Below are 24,663 nucleotides of genomic sequence, written 5' to 3' on the forward strand. Positions count from 1 at the left end.
CTGCACTTTGTCCACAACAACCCCAAGCAGCACTGCAGGCTGGGGACAGAGTGGCTGAGAGCAGCCAGGCAGAGAGGGCCCTGGGGGTGTTGGCAGAGAGGAGCTGAAGCTGAGGCAGCAGTGCCCAGGTGGGCAGCAGAGCCAATGGCATCCTGGGCTGGCTCAGGAGCAGTGTGGGCAGCAGGACAAGGGAGGTTCTTGTGCCCCTGTGCTCAGCACTGCTCAGGCCACCCCTGCAGTGCTGTGTCCAGTTCTGGGCTCCTCCACTGCAGAGAGATGTTGAGGTGCTGGAAGGCGTTGAGAGAAGGGCAGCAAGGCTGGGGAGGGGCCTGGAGCAGAGCCCTGTGAGGAGAGGCTGAGGGAGCTGGGGGGGTGCAGCCTGCAGCAGAGGAGGCTCAGGGCAGAGCTCATTGCTGCCTGCAGGGAGGCTGTAGCCAGGTGGGGTTGGGCTCTGCTGCCAGGCAGCCAGCAGCAGATGAAGGGGACACAGCCCCAAGCTGTGCCAGGGGAGGTCTAGGCTAGATGTTAGGAGGAAGTTGTTGTCAGAGAGAATGATTGGCATTGGAATGGGCTGCCCAGGGAGGTGGTGGAGTGGCTGTGGCTGGAGGTGTTGAAGCCAAGCCTGGCTGGGGCACTTAGTGCCACAGGCTGGGTGCTTGGGCAGGGCTGGGTGCTAGGTTGGGCTGGGTGAGCTTGGAGGGCTCTGCCAACCTGTTTGACTCTATGATTCTATGATCTCTGAGTTGGTGGCAAACACAGTATCAGGACTCAGTAGCACGCATTCGGCACCCTGCTGGCTGATCACTCACAAAGGATCTCCCACCACACCCTGCCACAAGCCTTCTTACAAAATCTTCTTCATGTTCTCATACTGAATGCAGCACAGACTAAACCCAAGAGACTGCCACACAATACACCTCTCAGGTAAGCACTGCATCAGGCCACTCTGCAAAACAACAAGTCTGAAGAGCCTGGAACAGTACCAAACACTCCCTGGCAAACACCAGTTTGAACTCCTGTCTGCCACGTGCATGCTAACTACTACTCAGCCCAAATAAGCAGGCAAGAGGTTGCAGGAACCTCTGAGGATACTTCCACTTAAAGGTCAATACATTATTTTTAGATTTCAGTCTGTCTTAAAATGAGTATTTCCACATGAGCTGCTCACCTTAAATAGACACAATAAATATCAGTGCTATAGATGTGCTTATGAGTTTGGGAGAGGTTTGGGAATGGCTGTTTGACAACAACGGACTGAGCTTTCCCTCAGCAAGGCCTCAGGTCCTGTTCTGTGCTGCAGTGGTAACATATTTCAGCACCAAACAGAGTTCAAAGATAGAGTTAAGAAGAGCTCTTCAAGCCCCTAAGTTGGTATTGGCTGTTTGGAAATGGACATAGAGCCAGCTGGTTCTAGTCTTGAATGGTAGAAGGCATCAAGAGGAGATCAATGCTCCCAGGTCCAGGTGGAGAGCTGTAACCAGTGGAGTCCTTCAGGGATCAGTGCTGGGTCCAGGCCTGTTCAACATCTTCATCAATGACACTGATGAGAGCAGAGTCTGCTCAGCAAGTTTGCTGCTGACACCAAGCTGGGAGGCTTGGCTGAGACAGTTGCAGGCTGTGCAGCCATCCTGAGAGCCCTGGGCACAGAGCTGGGCACAGAGGAACCAGAGGAGTGCAACAAGGACAAGTGCAGAGTCACTGCAGCAGCAGTGCAGGCTGGGAGGTGACTGCTGGAGATCAGTCCCAAGGAGAGGGAGCTGGGGGTGCTGGGGGAGAACATCCATGGCACAGCAATGAGCCCTGGGGCCAAGGAGGCCAATGGGATCCTAAGGTGTAATAGGAGGAGTGTGTTCAGCAGATCAAGGGAGGTTCTCCTCTCCCTCTACTCTGCCCTGCTGAGACCTCACCTTGAATACTGTGTTCAATTTTGGGCTCCCCAGTTGCAGAGGGACAGGAACTGCCGGAGAGGGTCCAGCACAGGGCTGTGAGGATGATGAGGGGACTGCAGCACTGCCTAATGAGGAGAGGCTGAGGGACCTGGGGCTGCTTAGCCTGGAGAAGGGAAGACTGAGAGGGGATCTGATCAATGTTTATCAATATCTGAGCGCTGGGAGTCAGGAGCAGAGGGGACAGACTCTGCTCACTGCCCCCTGGGATAGGGCAAGGAGCAATGGATGGAAGCTGCAGCACAGGAGGTTCCAGCTCAGCACAAAGGGCAACTTCTTCACTGTAAGGGTCCAGAGCACTGGCACAGGCTGCCCAGAGAGGCTGTGGAGACTCCTTCTCTGGAGATTTTCAAGGCCTGTCTGGATGTGTTCCTCTGTGATCTGTGCTGGATTGTGTGGTCCTGCTCTGGCAGGGGGGTTGGACTGGATGCTCTCCTTGGGTCTCTTCCAACCCCTGACATCCACTGCTCCTGTGATCAAGACCTCTTAATTGCTTTTACCTTCTCTCTCCACCATAAAATGAAACCTAGAGAAAGCAAAGCATCAGTTTCTGCACCACTAAAGCTACCTTTAGCTGCACCTAAGAGCCTCTAAGCTCCTCGAAGGACCGAACTTTCGATGCACTGTATGACTAAGGTTTCAAGTGACATCGGTCAGAATGGACAAGTCATAAGGAAGGAGTGGATCAGCTCTGCCAAGTGGCAAAAAGTTGGTGTAGCAGGGGACAGGTGCAGAGGGGACAGTAACTCAAAGAGGCAAGACAACAGAATCAAACTGTTATTCTCTAACAACAGGCTAAATACAAGGCTACCAAAATCATCTGGCGCTTTCCCAACTGCACTGCTCTAGACAAGCATCCCTGACCTCGGGGCTAAGATACTCCACACCAAGCCTCCATTACACTGTCACTTAAGAGATCCCAGGGTCTTTCTTGCTGAACACTCTCTAGCACTTTGATGACAATCTTGGCACTTCATTAAGGGTTTGTGATTGCAACGTGAAACCCATTAGGGAGCAGGACTAGAGGCATTACCCAGTATGTCACAACAGACATTGTAAAGGTACTCTTGAACCACAGACATTTTTCTGCTTGCAGTGTGTCTCAGCTGGCCAGGCAGAGGTCATATCTCCATGGCACAACCTGGGCTTTTAAAGCACTTCTAGGAGGAAGTCCATTTTAACTTTTATTACTGAGTTTTGCAGTCAAAACAGAAAACCTCCCGATTAAAGGGCTCGTTCCTGCAACAACCTGGATGTGCCTGCTCAGTGCAGGGGCACTGGACCAGATGGCCTCTGGAGGTCCCTTCCAACCCAAACCATTCCATGATTCTCCTCAGTCCAGACTCTCCAGTCTGTCCAGGTCCCTCTGGATAGCAGCCTGGCCTTCAGTCTTAACTACCACACCACTTAGCTTGGTATCATCTGCAGACTTACTGAGGGCATCTAAATCACTGATGAAGATATTGACCAGCACTGACCCCAGCACAAATCCCTGAGGGACTCTCCGAGAGCGACAGCCAGTGGGGAGCAGTGCAGAGTGGTGCTCCTAAGGGGGCACCACTGGGGCCACTGCTGCTTAACATCCTTTGTCAGCAGCACTGACAGTGAGACTGAAGCAACTCCAGCAAGTTTCTGATGACACCAAGCTGTGTACTGAGGTCACCCACACCACACAGCTGGAGAGAAGGGACTGAGTCAGAGGGACCCTGACAGGCTTGAAGTGTGCACCAATGCCAACCTCATGAAATCCAACAAAGCCAAGTGCAAGGCTCTGTACCTGGGTCAGGGTGGTCCCAAGCACAAACACAGGCTGAATGGAGGATGGAAGGATGGATGGAGAGCAGTCCTGAGGAGAACCTGGGGATGCTGGTTTAGGAGAAGTTTAACACCAGCCAGCAATGTGTGCTTGTAGCCCAAAATCACTCAGCCTCAAGAGACCATGCCTGGAATACTGTGTCCAGGTCAGGGGCCCCCACCATAAGGAAGACATGGACTTGTTGGAGTGAGTCCTGAGAAGGGCCACAGAAGTGATCAGAGGGCTGGAGCACTTCCCCTGTGAGGACAGTCTCAAGGTGTGCCAGGGGAGGTCTGGGCTGGATGTTAGGAGGAAGTTGTTGGCAGAGAGTGATTGGCTTTGGAATGGGCTGCCCAGGGAGGTGGTGGAGTCACCGTCCCTGGAGGTGCTGAAGCAAAGCCTGGATGGGGCACTTAGTGCCATGGGCTGGCCTTGGCTAGGGCTGGGTGCTAGGTTGAACTGGATGAGGTTGGAGGTCTCTTCCAACCTGCTGGATTCTATGCTTCAGGGTTGCTCAGCCTGGAGAAGAGAAGGTTCTGGGGAGACCTCCTGGCAGCCTTCCAGCATTTAAAAGCAGCTTTTAAATACTGGAAAGCTGAAGGGGGGCTTCTTATAATGGCCTTTAAATACAAGAAAGCTGGAGGGGACCTCTTATAATGGCCTTTAAATACAAGAAAGCTGGAGGGGACCTCTTATAAAGGCATGCAGTGACAGGACAAGGGGAATATCTTCAAAGAGGAAGGAGCTAGATGTAAATTAGATATTAGGCAGAAATTCTTCACCATGAAGAGTGAGCCACTGGAACAGGCTGCCCAGGAAAGCAGTGGAGCCTCCAGCCTCAGAAGTGCTCAAAGCTGGACTGGATGCAGCCTTAAGCAAGCTGGTTTAGTAGGAGGTGTCTGAAGGCACAGACAGGATATCACACTATTGGCATCTCTATGCCTTCGACGGCACTTAAATAGCCTTCCATGACATCAGACACAAGAATCTAACTCATTTTCAAGCCAGCATAAAGCAAAAATAATTGCAGGCAGTTTAAGGCAAGTTAATACCCAACTTCCATGAAAAACACTAAGCCTGTATGACTAATTGCTCCAGGGTCCTTTGAAAATCCCAGCGAAAATGAACAATGAGCAGTAAATCAACCACTCCAATATGAAAGCAACTCCCTCCCCTCCACTGGCACAAGGTATTCCACAAAAATGAATTTCACTTCCACAAGCACATATTGCATCGAAAGAGGTCAGGCAGAGCTGAGCAAGAGTGATTAGGATGATTAATAGCACTTCTCAGGAACACGAAAATCTGTTATTACATACTACACTAGACAGAGGGAAGGGGAGGATCATTTCTGCACTGCCCAGCCGTCTGCCTGCAGTATTAGCGTCTGTCAGACAGAGAGGGCAGCATTCCTGAGCTCTTCCATCTCCAGACTCTGCAGGAAAAACTCTATGAATGAGCTATGAAAATGCCCTTCTGCCACAGGCTGGGTGTTAGGAGGAAGTGGTTGGCATAGAGAGTGACTGGCACTGGAATGGGCTGCCCAGGCAGGTGGAGGAGTTGCTGTGCCTGGACGTGTTGAAGCCAAGCCTGGATGAGGCACTTAGTGCCATGGTCTGGTTGACTGGACAGGGCTGGGTGCTAGGTTGGACTGGATGAGCTTGGAGGTCTCTGCCAACCTGTCTGATTCTATGATGTGCAAACATGAAACCAGTAGAGGCACTGAACACTACCTTGCACTCTGCAGCCCTTAAGAAAGATGGAGAGAGGCCCACGTTAGGCTATTAAAGGTAAGCATACCAGAAGAGACACACAAACAGTTTCCCCCCGTGCATGGCCAGTTCTACCCTACGAAGAGCACATTTGCAAGAGGCAAGTCAGGCACATCTGCTCCTGCCAGAGTACTGCCAGGAGAAGAGAAGTATAAACCTACCTTGTCTTGGTTCCCCTTGTTTCTGTAACAGAGATTCCCAATCAGGCGAATGAGATGAGATTTAAACCCCTCGGCAGGGTGCGAAATCTCCTCTTGTGCTGTCACGGCATGTGTGGCAGTAAAGACATTTACAGCCTGTTTACCAGCCAGGTGAGTTAATCTCAAGGTGTCTAGAGAAGAGAAGAGTATTTGAGTTGATTAACACCTGAACAGCAGTACCACTTGGCTCAAAGGTGCAAGGCTAATGGACATCATTTCGGGTATTCAGCAACACACCGAGAGAACTTTGGAAGTGTAAATGCGACCATAAAGGCCATCCCCGGGCCAGAAGGGACTTTCGAGTTCCCTCCAAACACAGACACACGCACACAAAACAGACCTTGTTGTTAGTCAGCTTACTGTAAGCAATACAACTATGAACCTGTCATCAAAAACAGTGGGTCTGGGGTGGTTTTCTGCAGCAAGGCCTCTGAATGTCTCAAAACAGTCACAGTCCACTGCTGCTTTAGCCTTTGTTTTTATCCAAAACACTACATCTTTCTCTTTAGAATCCATAAATTTCCATTTTCCTCAGAAGACAGTGGCATAACCATCAGACAGTCATGACATTTAGGAAGGCACAGCTCAGTATCTGTACAGCTCCTCTCGGAGCATATAGGGTCCCTCTGGATCACAGAACAGAAACAGTCAGGGTTGGAAGGGACCCCAAGGAGCAGCCACTTCCAACCCCCCTGCCATGCCCAGGGACACCCTACCCTAGAGCAGGCTGCACACAGCCTCAGCCAGCCTGGCCTCAAACACCTCCAGCCATGGGGCCTCAACCACCTCCCTGGGCAACCCATTCCAGCCTCTCACCACTCTCCTGCTCAACAACTTCCTCCTCACCTCCAGCCTCACTCTCCCCACCTCCAGCTTTGCTCCATTCCCCCCAGGCCTGGCACTCCCTCACAGCCTCAAAAGTCCCTCCCCACCTTTTTTGGAGCCCCCTTCAGATCCTGGAAGGCCACAAGAAGGTCCCCTGGGAGCCTCCTCTGCTGCAGCCTGCACAGCCCCAACTCTTTCAGTCTGTGCTCACAGCAGAGCTGCTGTAGCCTCTGAGCACTGCCCCTAGCCCAGTCACTACCTGATAGCCTAAAAAGTCCCTCCCCAGCTCTTTTACAGGCTCCCTTTGTCAGGCAGGATGGGCCTTCACTCTGGCTTAATTTTTGTTTGCAGCCCATCACTTGTTGTTGATTAGCAGAAAGAAGCTTCTTTTTCAAACTGGCCTTAAAAAGTCACCCAGTTTAGTCAAGAACACTCAAACTGCAGTTAGTTCCAGCAATTTGGGAAGCAGGAGGTAACAGGAAAAGTAAAGGTAGGTGAAGTATAGAAGCAGAGTACAGGAGGAAAAGGAAAAGTCCTTTTTCTACTTCTAATTCTTCCACACAGATGCAGCCAGTGGAAGAACACAGCAAGCAGCTACCCCCTGCACAGCTCTGACTGTATAAACAGGGCATTGCTGACTCTTGACCCAAGGCTCTGTTGGGTGAGAGGAGCCAACAGAGCAAGGAGAGACACAGAAAAAAGTCCAGGGACAACTCAAATATTTGAAAATGTAGATTCACTCAATGTATTTATTTCATGAGAAGGTCAGAAGGATAATTACCAGCAGCTGTCAAAAACACGTTTTGCTTTGCAAAGCAAAGAAGCCAGCAGTTACAAAACCCTGTGGCTTTTTACTCACCTATGGCTGTTTCCAGCAAGCCAGGCAAAGCCTGCAGATGTTCCAGATGTCTGTTCTTGGATGTCATCTCACAAAGAACATCAAGAAGACGAATTGTGACCAGTGCTTCCTGGAAAACAAAGTGGCATTGCTGAGAAAGGCTTATGAAGGGCATCACAGAGTGGTGTTAGGAGGAAGCTGTTGGCAGAGAGAGTGATTGGCATTGGAATGGGCTGCCCAGGGAGGTGGTGGAGTTGCCGTCCCTGGAGGTGTTGCAGCCAAGCCTGGCTGGGGCACTTAGTGCCATGGTCTGGTTGACTGGGCAGAGCTGGGTGCTAGGTTGGGCTGGGAGAGCTTGGAGGTCTCCAACCTGGCTGATTCTATGATCTATGACCTAAGGTTCTTTGCAGCTCTTCTAAACTGCCAAGAATAATGCTCTAGAGAATGAGGACTTCTTCCTGCAACAACAATAACATTGCTGGAACGTTGCAAGTGCTGCAGTGAAGCAATTTCTCTCCTCCTGTCAGCATTGTGTGTGCTCTGGAAAATCAGGCAGAAAACAAAGCAGAGCCATGAGGGATGAAATCTTAACGAAACCACAGCAGCTTCCAGAAGCAGAAACGCAGCAAATTACTGGCTGAGAGAATGGTTTCTGTGTAAATGTTTTCTTTTGAGTGGATTCAGTAGCAGTGTCCCACTTGACAGACACAAACAGCGCCTGCAGGACAGCACTTTGCTACCCGCAGGAATTCTGTGAAGCTCTGTGGTCAAATGAACTTTGGCTGTGAGAACTGACATCATTCTTGGGTAAATAGGACCAGGATCATAGATGCAGCCTTTTGGGTAGGTCTGAGGCACATAATTCTATTTGCATATTATTTACCCAGCCAAAGACCTCTCTGTTCCCCTCACAGGCTATGCTGCTAAGTGCTTCTAATGAGAATGTGGCACTCAGAGAAGGGACCTGAAGAGCTGATGGCATAATTTGGAGCACCACACATTGAAGAACCAGACTGGGACTGCAAGATGAGTACACACAAGGTGTGGTATGTCAACTGCAAACAGGCTCAAATGGCTCAGGCATAGGTCAGAGCATCTATTCCTGCTCCGTCTGGTGCAGGACAGAGAGACATTCACTGAGCAGCACTGCGATATTCCTGGCTCCATATAATCCTGGTAACGCTGAAACAACCAACAGCAGCATTCAGCAGTTAAGAGGAGAGGCTGAGGGCCCTGGGGCTTGTTAGTTTGCAAAAGATAAGACTGAGAGGGGATTTAATCAATGTTTCTAAACCTCTGAGTGCTGGGGTCAGGAGGCGGGGGACAGGCTCTGCTCACTGCTCCCTGGGATAGGATAAGGAGCAATGGATGGAAGCTGCAGCACAGCAGATTGCAGCTCAACACAAGGGGGAACTTCTTTACTGTAAGGGTCCCAGAGCCCTGGCATAAGCTGCCCAGGGAGGTTGTGGAGTCTCCTTCTCTGGAGTCTTTCAAGGCCTGTCTGGATGTGTTCCTGTGTGACCTGTGTTAGATAGGATTGTCCTGCTGTGGCAGGGGGGTTGGACTGGATGATTTCTTTGGGACTCTTCCAACCCCTGACACCTGTGAGCCTGTGAACCACTGAATGGGTTATGTTGGAAAGGAGCTCAAAGCTCAGCCAGTTCCAACCTCCTGCCATTAGGCAGGGACACTTCCCACTAGAACAGGTCACTCAAGGCCACATCCTAACATCCAGTTTCAATCTCCCCTCTGCCTCTTCAAACCCATTCCTCCTCATCCTGTCATTACCAGACCTTGTCAATAGTCCCTCCCCAGCCCTCCTGTAGCCCCCTTCAGACACTGCAAGGCCACTCCAAGGTCTCCTCCAAGCCTTCTCCTCTCCAGCCTGCACAGCCCCAACTCTCTCAGCCTGTCCTCACAGCAGAGCTGCTGCAGCCCTCTCAGCATCTTGGTGGCCTCCTCTGGACTGGCTCAAACACTTCCATATCCTGCTTGTGCTGGGGGCTCCAGAACTGCCCCCAGGACTGCAGGTGGGGGCTGAGAAGAGCAGAGCGAAGGGGCAGAATCCCCTTCCTTGCCCTGTGCCCACACTGCTCTTGCTGCAACCCAGCACAGGGTTGTGTCTGGGCTGCACTCACACTGCAGGCTCCTGTGGAGCTTTGCATCAGCCCAGATGGGTGGGGAATGCAGCCTGCAGCTGTGCTTGGGATGTGACTTTTAGAAGTATCTTTAGAAATACCTAGTGAAGGAAATGTGTTAATCACACTCACCACACTTCTGAAGCCAAATACCATCAATGGGTGAGAATCAATGATTAGCTGATTCTGTGTTGGATTAAAACCCTTTCAATCTCTCAAGCTTTTATTTCTCTGGCTGTCTTAGTTAAAAAAAAATAGGAGGGAGAGAGAGAGACTCATCCAAACATCAGCTGAAAACATTCAAAATTTATGAGAGGACTGAGACCAGAAGGTCCCTTCCAACCTGGCTGATTCTAAGACTGCCACTGCCTGCTCACATACAATGACTGAGCACAGCACCAACGAGGGCACTGCAAGTTGTGGTACAAGTTCCTTTCTGCATTCCCAAGGCTGCTGCTTTAAGGAGCTTCTCCAAAGTAAAGAGCAGAAACAGAGCAGCAGGTGATTTGAAAAGGCCCCTACTCTCAGATGACCTAAAGCTCCTGCTATGGCAAGTAGCCAGCAACTCTTGGATGCATCAGAAGCAGGAAATAAAACAAAGCCATCCAGGACTCAGCTCTGCGTCCAAGACTCCCCAAGTGCAACCCATAAAAGCCTTCCTACATTACTTGCAAAGGGTCTTCCTTGTGGCCATCCTCAACAGAACCAGTTTATCAAATCTGAAGCAGTAAGAGATTTCTTCCAAGTGGATGAGAGTTGGGGCAAGTGCCCGAGTGCTCAGGGACAGAAACTCTGCCACTTGGCATTCAGCAAGCTCTGCAACTCGGTGCTGTGGATGCTAGCTGGCCCCAGGGGTGCTCTCTGGTCAGAGCCATGTGAGGTCCAGCAGAGCATCCCCAACCACTGGGAAACAGGAAAGGTCAGTAAGGAAAGCCCTTGCTTGCAGGGAGGGTCGCTACACATTCCAGCCAGCTCTCATACACAGAGCTAATCACACAAGCACCACAGCTCTCCACAATCAGAACTTGATGTTACAGGTCCCAGACAGATGAAGAACATCTGCCTTGTAAGTAGCCAAATACACTTGCGAAGAAATAGCACCTGGGACCTTAATGATGCATTTAAAGAAGCAATTATCAGGGAATGGTTGTAAAAGACCATGTCCCAGTGTGCCATGTCCACATGTTTCTTCAACACCTCCAGGGATGGTGAACACCACCTCCCTGGGCAGCCTGTTCCAATGCCTGACCACTCTTTCAGTAAAGAAATTGTTCCTGAAATCCAATCTAAACCTCCCCCTGGCACAATTTCAGGGCATTTCCTCTCTATCACTTGACACTACAGAGGAGAGACTTATCCCCACCTCACTACATCACCTTTTCAGGTAGTAGAGAGCAGTGAGGTCTCCTCAATCTTCTCCAGACTAAACTCCAACTGGGGCAGTATAGCCTGGAGAAGAGGAGGCTCAGGTCAGACCTCACTGCTCTCTATAACTACCTGAAGGGAGGCTGTAGCCAGGTGAGGTTGGGATCTTCTGCCAGGCACCCAGCAACAGAAGAAGGGGACACAGTCTCAAGGTGTGCCAGGGCAGGTCTAGGCTGGATGTTAGGAGGAAGTTGTTGGCAGACAGAGTGATTGGCATTGGAATGGGCTGCCCTGGGAGGTGGTGGAGTGGCCATGCCTGGAGGTGTTGCAGCCAAGCCTGGCTGGGGCACTTAGTGCCATGGGCTGAGTGATTGGGCAGGGCTGGGTGCTAGGTTGGGCTGGATGAGCTTGGAGCTCTCTTCCAACATGATTCTAAACAATCCCAGCTGCCTCAGCTGCTCCTCATAAGACTTGCTCTCTAAATCAGTTAAGTTTAAAACTGCCCTCAAGATTTACCTACTTTAGTATGGCTAGGAAAGCATTTACTCCATTTCCACCCCCATTCTAAGTCGGGGGGGGAAGGGATGCTGCTTCCCACCTATACATTCTAAGTTTTGATTCCTGTTTGGGAAAAACAAACCTCACAACACAAATAAGTTATAGCCATGGTCCTTAGTAAGAATGTAGTAACTCATCCAAAGGTTTGAAAACTTGAACATGTTCTTCAGTTTTGAGACTTTAAACAATTCCAGAATCACTGAAATGAGAGGGGTTGGAAGGGACCACCAGAGACCACTGAGTCCTACCCCCCTGCCAAAGCAGGATTACCTAGGGCAGGCTGCACAGGAACGCATGCAGGCAGGGTTTGAATGTCTCCAGAGAAGGAGACTCCACAACATCTCTGAGCAGTCTGTTCCAGTGCTCCATCATCCCCACTGTAAAGACGTTCCCCTCAAGTTGAGGTGGAACTTCCTGTGTTCTAGCTTGTGTCTGTTGGTGCTTGTCCTCTCAGTGGGCACCACTGAAAAGAGACCACCACCTTCATCTTGACACCCATCCCTCAGATATTCATAGACACTGATAAGATCCCCTCTCAGCCTTCCCTTGTCCAGACTGAACAGTCCCAAGTCTCTCAGTCTCTCTCCACAGGAGAGATGTGCAAGCAGATTGATTTTTATCTCAATGCAACACTGTCCTGGGTTCAGCTGCATCCCTCCCCTGGTACAGTAATTTCACTGCAACACAGACTGCTGCAAAGTCAGGAAAAAAGGAAATCGTATTTCATAGAGCCAAGCAGGCTGGAAGAGACCTCCAAGCTCAGCCAGCCCAACCTAGCACCCAGCCCTGCCCAATCACCCAGACCATGGCACTAAGTGCCCCAGCCAGGCTTGGCTTCAACACCTCCAGGCACAGCAGCTCCACCACGTCCCTGAGCAGCCCATTCCAATGCCAATCACTCTGTCAAGAACTTCCTCCTAACATCCAGCCTACATATTTCTTCTAGTTTAAACTAAATATAACAGCATAAGGAGAATGAACTCATGCAGAAATACAGTACCCTTAAGGAAGATGGGGAAGGGGTGAAGCGGCAGCGAAGCAGCAAAAGCAGCAGCAGCCGAAACTGTTACTGGGTTTAATAACAGCAGTGAGGATTCAGCCCTTCAGATCTAGCACTATAATGACCTTTTTAATCAGACATACCTCATCCTCTGCACCAGCTGCAGAAGTTAACTTGAGCACAGCTCCACATGTCTCCTGGAAACAGTCTGCCAAGAAGCCAGCATGTCTCATGAACACATTGGGGTCCTCACTGGTAACTGGGCTCTTCTCACTTACTTTGGCCATCATCAGCTCTAACAGAGGAACTCTAGAATCAGAAAACCACTTGTTAGGCACATTCACTAAGCCAGCATCACTAAGTTTGCAGATGACCTGCTAGGAGCAGGAGTGGATCTGTTGGAGGGTAGGAGAGCCCTGCAGAGGGACCTGGCCAGGCTGGATGGGTGGGCAGAGGCCAAGGGGATGAGACTGAACAAGGACTTTGGCTACAACAACCCCAAGCAGCACTACAGGCTGGGGCCAGAGTGGCTGAGAACAGGAAGGCAGAGAGGGCCCTGGGGGTACTGGCAGAGAGGAGCTGAAGCTGAGGCAGCAGTGCCCAGGTGGGCAGCAGAGCCAATGGCATCCTGGGCTGGCTCAGGAGCAGTGTGGGCAGCAGGACAAGGGAGGTTCTTCTGCCCCTGTGCTCAGCACTGCTCAGGCCACACTGGTCAGACTGGGTGAGCTTGGAGGTCTCTTCCAACCTGATTGATTCTATATGGACTTGTCTAGAGAGTAAGCAGGTCAAAGTGTTAAAAACAACACACAAATCATCATGCTATCACCAGAGCTTCCTTTTAAAAGTAAAGCAGTCTCAGACCAGTGGCCACTGTGTTTGCTGGCTTCTTTCTCCAGAGCACTGATTCCAGCCAGCGTTCAAGCAACACAACCTGGCCAGGCAGTCAGGTCCCTACTTCTCTTAAGTCTACTGTTCCTACAGAACATTACTGTGACTGCATATTCCCTGTCTAAAATTTCCACCAAAACAGCTCTTAAAAGCTGTTGTTATGTTCAGCAAAATGAAGAGACTGCTGGTCAGCTTCCAGCTGGAAACATCAGCTTTTCACAGCCCTTGCCCTGCACACAATTCCTTCTCTAATTCTCCTTCCCAGCCCTAAGCCTACTCTGATCAGAGAGAGGGATACAAAGAAATTAAATGTACACTTGGTTCTCTGCAGCTGTTCCACAATTTTCATAGAATAGAACCAAGCAGGTTGGCAGAGCCCTCCAAGCTCACCCAGCCCAACCTAGCACCCAGCCCTGCCCAAGCACCCAAACCATGGCACTAAGTGCCCCAGCCAGGCTTGGCTGCAACACCTCCAGGACAGCAACTCCACCACCTCCCTGGGCAGCCCATTCCAATGCCAATCACTCTCTCTGACAACAACTTTCTCCTGACATTCAGCCTAGACCTCCCCTGGCACACCTTGAGACTGTGTCCCCTTCTTCTGTTTTTGGCTGCCTGGCAGCAGAACCCTGAACAAAGGAACTGGTCATGGTTTGGGTGCTTGGGCAGGGCTGGGTGCTGGTTTGGACTGGGTGAGCATGGAGGGCTCTGCCAACCTGCTTGATTCTGTGATTCTAATGCATATCAGACACACTCCTAGCTTCATTGAAGGCTTCTTCTGAGCCTCTTGTAATCACAACAGGAGTAAGAACAGCTGAGGGCATTTCAAACACGGCTCTGAAGCACTGCAGGGTGTGGTGCTCTTATGAAATCAAGACTCAGACATGAGATCTTCTCTTTTTTTCCTGTGTGTAAAAAAAGTATTTCTTTCCTGAGCAACGGCGCCAACCTGGATTCTGCAACCCTACATAAATCACTGCCAGTTGTGGCTAAGCTGTAATGTTAACCAACCAATTTAAAACCATTACTGACATAGAAACATGTATTTAGAGATTGTGTGCCAGCTAGGAAACCACACAGTTTTTCAATCATGTGAACAGGATACTCTATATGGAATGCTAAATACTAAAAGCCACACTGGGTTTTGGGGTTACCTTTCTTGATTGCTCAGTTTGGCATAAAGGGCTTGTACCAGCTCAGGGGAGTTCAGCAAACGGTCTGTGAAAATCAAGAACCTAAACAAAACAGAACAAACAACAAATGTTAGTGGTGCTACAAAACCAAAGCATCTACATTTACTTCAGATGGTGCTGCTCATATCAGGTGGCAGTGTGAAATGCTTCCACTCCTGTTTGCTGACAGACACAAACTGTCACAAAATAACTGCACATCCTTCTGCAGTATTCTTCCCTATTTGCCATCCCCTCACCACAGCTTCTACTCAAATGTCTGAAGGAAAGCTGGTTAGAGTCTTCTGTCATTAGTAGAGTCATAGAATCCTCCAGGTTGGAAGAGGCCTCCAAGGTCATCCAGCCCAACCTAGCACCCAGCCCTGCCCAGTCACCCAGCCCATGGCACTAAGTGCCCCAGCCAGGCTTGGCTTCAACACCTCCAGGCACGGCCACTCCACCACCTCCCTGGGCAGCCCATTCCAATGCCAATCACTCTCTCTGCCAACAACTTCCTCCTAACACCCAGCCTGAACCAACCCTGGCACAACTTATCATAGAATCAACCAGGTTGGAAGAGACCTCCAAGATCATCCAGTCCAGCTTGAATTTCAGAGCACAGCTTCTGAGCACAGACTGCTGTGCTTCTTCTCTTTTAAACTTCCTGACACCTCAGGAACATCTGCTTCTGTATTTTGGTTTTCCTCTTCCCTTACCCACGTCCTGCAGTGCTGCAGCATTAAGAATAAAGCATGAGCATATTTTACAAGAGGATCACAAAGAGGTAACAAAAGAATAAGGAGTGGAGTAAGACACCTTTGCTCTTGCTGCCCTGCCCAGAAAGCTTGGTAGTAGTCAAAGCAAGGATGCAGAAAATTAAACCTGATATCTTGAGTACTTAGCTCTTCTGGGTTTGATTCGGGGCAGGGAAGAAGAAGAGGAAAAGGCCTTTCGCAGCTCTAAAGCAGAAAGATGTTCAGTTTTGGGTTACTGACTGACTATGGCATTTCAGATGCACACAAAAAGCTCTGGTAGGAGATTCAAACTCTCTCTGGGGTCCAATGGCAGAACCACCGGGCTACAGTGAGGAGCACTGTAATTTAGTGAGGGAAATGGTGAGAAGTGAAGTTGTTGGGCGAGCGTAGCACAGCCAACAAATGAGCAGTGTTGAATATGCCGCTCTCCTTGATCTGAAAAATAGTTCGGTTAAACCCTACAAATAAATAAATAAATGAAAAAATCAACTGCTTCCACAGTAGATAGAGGAGGAGATGTTCAGTTCAAAGGCTTCACAACAGCACAAGGGCTGCTTTGTCCAGAACTGAACTTGAGAAGCAGCCAAGACGAAGCGGTGTAAGCTACATTTGCGCTCAGTGCACTCCAAATGACCACTAAGCTCACTCCAATCAAAGCTGGGTGCAAGCAATCAGCTTCATCATCAAATGGCATGCTGCACATGAAGTTGATTTGATCCCATTAGCAAGTTCAGAGAACAGTGTCCTCGGTCTCAGAGGATGAGGAAGAAAACTCCCACAAATGTTTTAGAATACAGGAGGGAGAGACATGGCAATTTCCTATTTGATTGGCAATCCTCTGCTCTGCTCTCAAAACCAAACCCAGTTTTCATCACCCTACAGTAACGCCACTCTATCTGAAAGAGTTAGGCAGAACAAAATAGCTCTTTCCACTGCAGTTAAACACACAAACCTAACAAATCATTCCAGTGTTGAAGAAGAAAAAAAGAAAGAAGGACATTTACAGTGCTAACCTTTCCCAGCCACACTGCCAGCCTTTGGACATGCTAAAGAATCAATATGCTTCATAGAATCATGGAATCAGACAGGGTTGGAAGGGACCACAAGGAGCAGCCAGTGCCAACCCCCTGCCATGCCTAGGGACACCCTACCCTACAGCAGGCTGCACACAGCCACAGCCAGCCTGGCCTCAAACACCTCCAGCCATGGGGCCTCAAACACCTCCCTGGGTAACCCCTGCCAGCCTCTCACCACTCTCCTGCTCAACAACTTCCTCCTCACCTCCAGCCTCACTCTCCCCACCTCCAGCTTTGCTCCATTCCCCCCAGGCCTGCCACTCCCTCACAGCCTCAAAAGTCCCTCCCCAGCTTTTTTGGAGCCCCCTTCAGATCCTGGCAGGCTACAAGAAAGTCACCTGGGAGCCTCCTCTGCTGCAGCCTGCACAGCCCCAACTCTTTCAGTCTGTGCTCACAGCAGAGCTGCTGCAGATTCTGAGCATCCCAGTGGCCACACTCCAGCACCTCCACATCCCGGTAACAAGGAGCTGTTTGGGACCACAACATATTTTAGAAGCAGCTTTTGGGTTTTTGACCCTGTGCAAGAATACAAGCAGGCTCTGCAATACTACTCAAAACCAGCAAGTACAAGTCCAAAGCTCTTCAATAACAAATGCCACAGGAGCTACCACAACTCTCTCTAGAAACTAGGGAATTCATCCCACTCCAACACCTGCACTTCCCTCCCAAAAGAAAAGGAAGCACATGTCCATACTCAAGACTCCACTAAAAGTATCAAGCATCACAACAACCCTCTTCTGAGCTGAATCAAGCACAGGAGTGAACCTCCTTCCATCTTTAAAAGTGTGATGGTTTGGGGCTTGCTTCAAACTAGCACAAAAAGTCATTACCCACAATGAATGCATCCTCCTTGCAGGTCATGATATTGACTCTCAAGTCAGCTCTCCAGTCTAGGAGAACAAGTTCAGACTATCTGTAATATTTCTCTGAGTCAGAAAAAAGAATCACAGAATGGTTTGGGTTGGAAGAGAGCTCAAAGCTCATCCAGTTCCAACCGCCTGCCATAAGCAGGGACACCTCCCACTAGAACAGGTCTCTCAAGGCCTCATGCAACCTGGCCTTGAACACCTCCAGGGAGGGAGCAGCCACAGCCTCCCTGGACAACCTGTGCCAGTGTCTCACCACCCTCACTGCAAACAACCCTTTCCTAACATCTAATTTGAATCTTCCCTCTGCCAGTTTAAATGCATTACCCTTCATCTTGTCAGTACAAGACCTTGGCAATAGTCCCTCCACAGCCCTCCTGGAGCCCACTTCAGATACTACAAGGTCACTCCAAAGTCTCCTCCAAGCCTTCTCTTATCCATGCTAAAAGAGTCCCAACTCAGCCCTCTCAGCATCTTGGTGGCCTCCTCTGGACTAGCTCAAACACTTCCATGTGCTGCTTGTGCTGGGGGTTCCAGAACTGCCCCCAGGACTGCAGGTGGGGTGTGAGGAGAGCAGAGCCAAGGGGCACAATCCCCTCCCTTGCCCTGTGCCCACACTGCTCTTGCTGCACCCAGCACAGGGTTACTGTCTGGGCTGCACTCACCCTGCAGGCTCCTGTGGAGCTTTGCATCAGCCCAGACCCCCAGGGCCTGTTCCTCAGGGCTGCTCTCAGCCATTCCCCACCCAGCCTGGAGCTGTGCTTGGGGTTGCACCGACCCAGGTGCAGCACCTGACATTTGGCTTTGTTGACTGTCCGGAGGTTGGTCTGGGCACACCCTGCCCTCTAGCAAGTCGACTGTGCCACACACCTTGATGCCATCTGCAGACTTGCTGAGGCTGCACTGATTCCTGTATCTATATCACTGACAAAGATGTTAAACAGCACTGGTGTCAGCACTGACCCCTGAGGGACACCTGAGTACTCCCACTCCATTTGACAGCTACATCTGAAAGGCACTAGAGAGAGACTTATCTTCAGTTATGTTCAAACTTGGAATTTTGTTTGTTTTTTTCCTGGGAAGATACCAACATAATACAGAGGATGAGTAGCAACAGAATAACCTCCTCCTCCCTCCTCTCCACAAAATATCCAAGAGGTGACAAGACAAATAAATATGTTTGGCTGGGCTTTAGAAGATTGAGGAAATCTGCACCAATACACTGCTACTGCAAATAGAAAGCAGAAGCCAGATGGATCTCTACAGTGAAGGAAGCTTTTGCAGTTGTCAGTACAATTTAAAACCACAGCTGAACTTGGAACCTGCAATGTAACTCCCACATTCCTGGAATTAGAAAGAAGAATTATTTTCTGGAAAGTAGAAGAGGATTGTGCTAGTTGGAGGCTAACTAGGAATTTTAGTGAGAGAAATTAGTTGCTAGGCTGTGAAAAGGAACCAGTGGTGATGGCTGCTGCACTCACAGGTTTGCTGAGATGGATAAAACAAGAACACAAACACAGATAACAGAGCTGCTTTCTGGCTCTGGCTGCCTGCACTTCTCTCCCTAACCTGCTGTCTGTTTAATCTTTCTGCTTTCTACCCCCCCGGATGATCCTCCAAACTCACCTCGCACATAAGGCAAAGTCTGGGATAATGTGGAGGGGTGGAAGGGAGGTGGAAGGGTGGTTGGGAGCCCCTCCTGGGGACTCTGGCTTCTGGGAGGGCTGCTGTGCTTCTGTATCACTTTTTAACTTGTCTGTTTCTAGTTGTAGCTGTAAATACTGTTAACTATCTGCTTGTATCTTGTGCTAAGCTGTGAATGTAAAGCTTCATTCCTTAACTTCCAGCTCGGCTGAGTCTAGTCTGGGTGACTTCATAAGAGCTGAGGGGTGGGTAACACTCAAGCCATCACAGGGGAGGAGGACAGCCTAAACTGTCAGAGACAATAAGACAGAAATGAAAATAAAGGCAAGCAAACCAAGGTGGTGGAGGGGAAATGTTGCATTTTCTGTTTTCTCCACCACCTTCCTACCAACAAAGCACCAAGTGGGCTCCTGAGGAGTTTCATCTTTACCTTTTAAACCCCTACCCATAGGCAAGACCCCTTGCCACAGAACTCTGGTTTCTGTCCACACTTCTACCCATAAGCAGGGACAAAATAACCGAAGGCAAAAGATAGGGAGAGGGAGCCCCACGTCCTAATCTCTACAGTCATCACTGAGCTGTGGTTTCCAAAAGGGAAAGCAAATGTTCAGGAAAAGCTTCCTTTCAGTGCCAAACAGCTGACCACACTCTCAGTACTGCTTCTCTGAAGCCAAAAGGGGGATTGTGCTTCTTACTGTACAAGAGAGAGTTTCTGCCCTTGCTCTTCAGGAATCTAAAACACCCCCTGCTTTTCCTTTCCCTAGTAGCTACCCTGCCCCAGGGCACACCCTTAGAGAAGCTGAGGACAGGAGTTATGCTCTCATCTAAGGGAACAACCACAGCACTTCCAGAACAGACAGTCTGTAGATCACACAGGGGTCTCGGTTAGGATCAGTAATGAGGGCAGTTTGTGCTACTTCTTCCTGACTACTTCACAAAACACATGTGCTTGCAGGTTCAGTGCTCTAAAGCAGTTCTCGTGGCATTCTGTGCTGGCTTCTCTTCCAAAACCAGCAGCTTCTAAACTGTGTGACATACTTTTCTGCTGTTGATTAATACAAACCCGAGTGGATGTACTGAAGGGATGTACTGAGGCAATGACTTCAGATTAAAGCTGCCACAATTGCCCAATGCCCAAGGCACAGCTCCCTGCATGCTTTAAGAGAAACCTTTTAACAAAAACAAATAAATGCATGAATGAATGAGCAAAAAAACTGGCAGTGCTTAGAGAGTCTTTCAGCATACTACACATATGACAGGGGACACTGCTTATGCTTTATTCTTCCTTTGGAACTGCAAGGCAGTTCAGAGCTCAATAGTAACTGTATAGAAATAGAGTGACTAAGATACACTTAACAGTTCCTGAACAGTCTATTCCAGCAGTTTCCTGAAGGAAGAGTATGTCCAGCTACCTAAAAGCATCCTCTGGTAGGTAGCAGGTATTCATAGAATCAACCAGGTTGGAAGAGACCTCCAAGTTCACCCATCCCTATCCAGTCACCCAGACCATGGCACTAAGTGCCCCAGCCAGCCTTGGCTTCAACACCTCCAGGGGCGGCGACTCCATCACCTCCCTGGGCAGCCCATTCCAATGCCAATCACTCTCTCTCTGACAACAACTTCCTCCTCACATCCAGCCTAGACCTCCCCCAGCACAACTTGAGACTGTGTTCCCTTTTCCTGTTGCTGCTTGCCTGGCAGAAGATCCCAACCCCACCTGACTACAGCCTCCCTTCAGGTAGTTGTAGACTATTTATCCTTCCTTTGGAACTGCAAAGGAAGTTGATGGAGAGATCTTTTCAGACCTTGATAGTAACTGTATAGAAACAGAGTGACTAGGATATGCTTCCCAGTTCCTGAACAGTGTATTCCAGCTGTTTCCTGAAGGAAGAGTATGTCCAGCTGCCTAAAAGCATCCTTTGGTAGGTAGCAGGTGTTGAAAGAGAGCAGCACTAGAAAAAGAGAGTTAGCTTATGGAATTCAGTGTATTTGCTTACATGGTCAAGATGCAGGCAGCAGGTGAATGTTTCAGAAGAAATAAATCAGCCTGCCACTACAGGGGGAGACTGGAAATATGGAAATCAGGAACACAGAATAAATTGTTGTCTCATAAGGGCTTGGAAACCTTGCTCATTTCTTTGAATAGAAACCAGAGGTGGAACATAGAGGTGGAGGAAGCAGGGTCAAGAGATGCATAATGCACAAAGACTCACTCAGTTTAAGGCTGAGATCTGCTGGTAGGCAACAGATAGCAATGAACTGAGTTATATTAAAAGGGGGGAAACACAAATATTTTTTTTAAGTCACAGGAAGATAAAGAGGGTAGAAGCAACAAAACCGAAGCTAAGAGTTTTAAAACCCTTCCATATGTAGGGAAGTATTTAGGCAGGAATGCTAATCCCAATGCTAACTTTAATGCTAATCCTAAATGCTACCATGCTAACTTAACCACGAGCAGAAGCTAGGAGGAACCCATCATAACCAAGCTGTGAAATGGTGAGCCAGCACTAAAGGTCTCAGGAGTACAGATGGGGCAGGAATGGTCACTCATGAACCAGGCTATAGCAGCAGGGAAGCTTTTCCCCAGGGTTGGAGGGCATTAATTCTCAAAGCTAATAACCTGAACAGACAGTCACTGCACGTTGCAAAGAACATGGCTTCTAGAGGAAACGTGCACAGCAAAGAACTGGCAAGGAGATAGGATCATTTAATTAGTGTGTGCCATAAATCAAAGGAATGAACTTGTTTCTGCAGAGCCAGTGCCTCTGCAAAGACACATGCTTTGAACTGTACTCTGGAACACCACAGGCCTTCACCCTACTGAGAGCAGCAAGCTCTGGGCACTCGGCAAGCCCAGCTACAGATCCAAGTATTCAGGACAAGACAGGTAAAAGTTCCAATGGCTTTCAGTCCTGAAAGCTTCCAGTTCCTTCTTGTTCTAACCTTCTAGCCAAAAGCTACAAAACAAAAGGGCTTCCAGCCAGTCAGGCAATGTTTTGAAGAACCTCACTTGGAGATACACAATCTGCCTCCTCAGATCATCTCCCTTGGAAGTCAGACCAGCAGCAGCTTCGGAATAGCTCCTAGTATTGAAGATTACAGGCCTGCTAGCCTGAAACAAGTTCAGGAGCTGTGTTGGCTAGAAGTTTAGAGGCAGTTTAAAAGTACATTGTCTAATATATGTTAATTAATACTATTTTAAAATGCCACTCAGCACCTAGTACTAAAGGTGGCAAAGGTAAACTCGGGGAGCCACTCAGAACAGAGCTCCGAGAAGAGAAAAAGGAGGACCTATCAGTTTTTCAATCAAGAAAGTATTCATTAAACATGTGAATTACATTCTGCAACTTCACAGATTTCAGAGATAGAAACATTTCTGATGCTTACAAGTAACAACAAGCTGAGTGCAATGAGCTCTCAAACCATCTGGTCTGAATTAAACAGGTACGATCACAAACGGACTGAACACAACATCTGACCGGGACGCAGCTTACAGAACTGACTTCCTTCTTCCATGCATTAGCTATGGCATAGCTCAGAGCATGCCACATGCAAATATGACAGGACAATTCCAGAAAGCTACATTCTGCCTTTTGAAGATGCTTATTCCACAGCCTTTAAGTGAGACAGGGGCTTGTGACACACACAAGAGAAACTGCAAAAGGTCCTCTATCAACAGCTGCCTCTAAAAAAGGAGCTCTGAGGAACGCTCAGAATCGTTTCGAATTTCCTCATCCAATCTCCCTACAGAACTGCTGCGAGACAGGAGGGAGAAAATGAAGGCATCACACTGGGGAAGAGGTTCCTCCTGAACTTCCCTAAGGACTTTTTCAGCCTTGAGACAGAAAAACTGGACTCTGAGCATTCATGAGCTCATGAAGAGAGAAGGAACTACCAACTCACCAAAACAGGACTCTAAAGAAGTGCTTGCCCTCCTGTGATGGGTGAAAAGTAGAACACCCAACATGTGCTAGACGACAGGAATATTGAGAGACTGCAGCCCAGCCAATGGCCTTAAACCCAAATATTTGTCCTGGATGTCCTCTCTCTGGCCTAAATGCTCATGGCAACAACTGCAAAAATAACTCAAGCATCGTAATTGTTTATTCATGGAATTCACTGGATACTGACTGAGAGGAACACTCAGTCATAAATTTCAGTGGGCAGCAAAAGAAAAGGGAATAAACCAGTGAATAATTCAGTTTGTTTGTAAGCAAGCCTCGCCTGGTTGCTCAAAGGAAGAGTCTCAATATCTAAACCCAGAAATCCCAGCCAAGAGGAATAAATACATGAGCATTTAATTCTTATTTTGAGTCATATGAAAGCAGATCCTCCAGCTGGGAGCCACGAAGGTAAACAACAATTAAGCAATATTTTTTGAAGCAAGAACATCTTAATTTCAGTAATTTATGAGTTTAGCAGTGAGCATAACCTCCTGGAAGAAGCACAGTTTGTATTTCAGCTCAGGCATACAATGCCCTAGCAGCTGCTCTAAAATGGTTGCTGTGCACTTTGTTAGCTGAGCCACAAAGGATACAAATCTTCACAGCAGAGTTCTGGCTCCAGTGCAAACACCAGGGCTGTGTAAACCCATTCCAGCAATCCCAGTGGCAGTCAGAGCTGAATACAGCCCCAGATTTACAGTGAATTACTAACAAAGTGTTTTCTCTGCAATCCAGCCAGAAAAGTCATCCAGACTTGGTAAGTAAAGAAGACAGAAGTCTTGTTATGCACTTCCACCTGACTACATCTCATACATAATCTTCCACATCAGAAAGGAACTTAGCTCTTCAATGAGCAAAACAAGAGTTCTTAGGTAATGAACCAAGAATGGGTTCAAACCAGGAAGATTATAGAATCAGAGAACATATCTGGGCCAAAGAGACCTTCAAAGATCATCCATTCCAACCTTTGACCCACCACTGAAGGGTCAACAATAAACCAGGCTGCTTGAACAGCCCCAGGGACAGCAACTCCAGCACTGCCCTGGACAGACCATTCCAACGTTTGAGAACCCTTTCAGTGAAGAAATATTTCCTAATATCCAGCCTGAAGCTCCCCTGACACAGATTGAAACCATTGCCTCTAACCCTTTCACTTGCCACCACAGAGAAGAGGCTGCCCACTTCGAGCTCCAACCTCCCTTCAGGGAGCTGCAGACAGCAATGAGCTCTGCCCTGAGCCTCCTCTTCTGCAGGCTGCACACCCCCAGCTCCCTCAGCCTCTCCTCACAAGTCTGTGGTCCAGGCCCTTCACCAGCCTCACTGTCCTTCTCTGGGCACCTTCCAGCACCTCAACATCTCTCTGCAATGGAGGAGCCCAGAACTGGACATATATATTTCAATGTACCTTCAATACAAGACAAAAAAGAAGGATAATCGAGATAACCACCTGAAAAGCAATCTTAGTACACATGTTCATATTGACAGGTGACAGGACTGAAGACACAGTTTGTCACTTTCAAAACAGAAGTCTAGTTGCCTAATGCTGAAGCTTTTAAATTTGCTTTCTCAAAACTATTTCTGTTCTAAGCAAATTGATGTGGTTATGAAAACAGCTCAGCCACAAGCAAATTAAGCAATTTTTTCAATGCAACAGCAAACTATGAAATCACATTTGCTTCTCATTCAATCATCTTCACTCTGTTTAGAGACCTTCCAAATGACTAGGGAAACCCTGACCATTTTTCCTCATTACATTTGGAATTCAAACATGACCTTCAAAAGAATGCTACAGAACCATACAACAACCTCTTTTACTTTCCCCCTGGGGAATGCATCATGTAACAACTGAATATGTATCCTTGCTGATGAAGGGCAGAACACTTC

General features: G+C 48.7%; 1 protein-coding gene across 3 annotated transcripts in view; it reads right to left on the minus strand.

Annotated features, from left to right (window-relative positions):
- The window catches only part of ATXN10 (ataxin 10), a 112,937-nt gene that overhangs the window by 55,080 nt on the left and 33,194 nt on the right, over positions 1-24,663 (minus strand). For all 3 annotated transcript variants that reach the window (XR_010302180.1, XM_064142827.1, XM_064142826.1), the window contains 4 exons: positions 14,480-14,560; positions 12,581-12,746; positions 7,398-7,506; positions 5,675-5,844 (listed from right to left, as the gene is read on the minus strand). Coding sequence is in view for 2 of the 3 variants with exons in the window: in XM_064142827.1 (XP_063998897.1) it covers positions 5,675-5,844; positions 7,398-7,506; positions 12,581-12,746; positions 14,480-14,560 (526 nt within the window). In the remaining variant the exon portion in view is untranslated. The remainder of the gene's footprint in view (positions 1-5,674; positions 5,845-7,397; positions 7,507-12,580; positions 12,747-14,479; positions 14,561-24,663) is intronic.

This window comes from Pogoniulus pusillus, chromosome 4 (assembly GCF_015220805.1).
Source record: "Pogoniulus pusillus isolate bPogPus1 chromosome 4, bPogPus1.pri, whole genome shotgun sequence".
NCBI lineage: Eukaryota > Metazoa > Chordata > Aves > Piciformes > Lybiidae > Pogoniulus > Pogoniulus pusillus.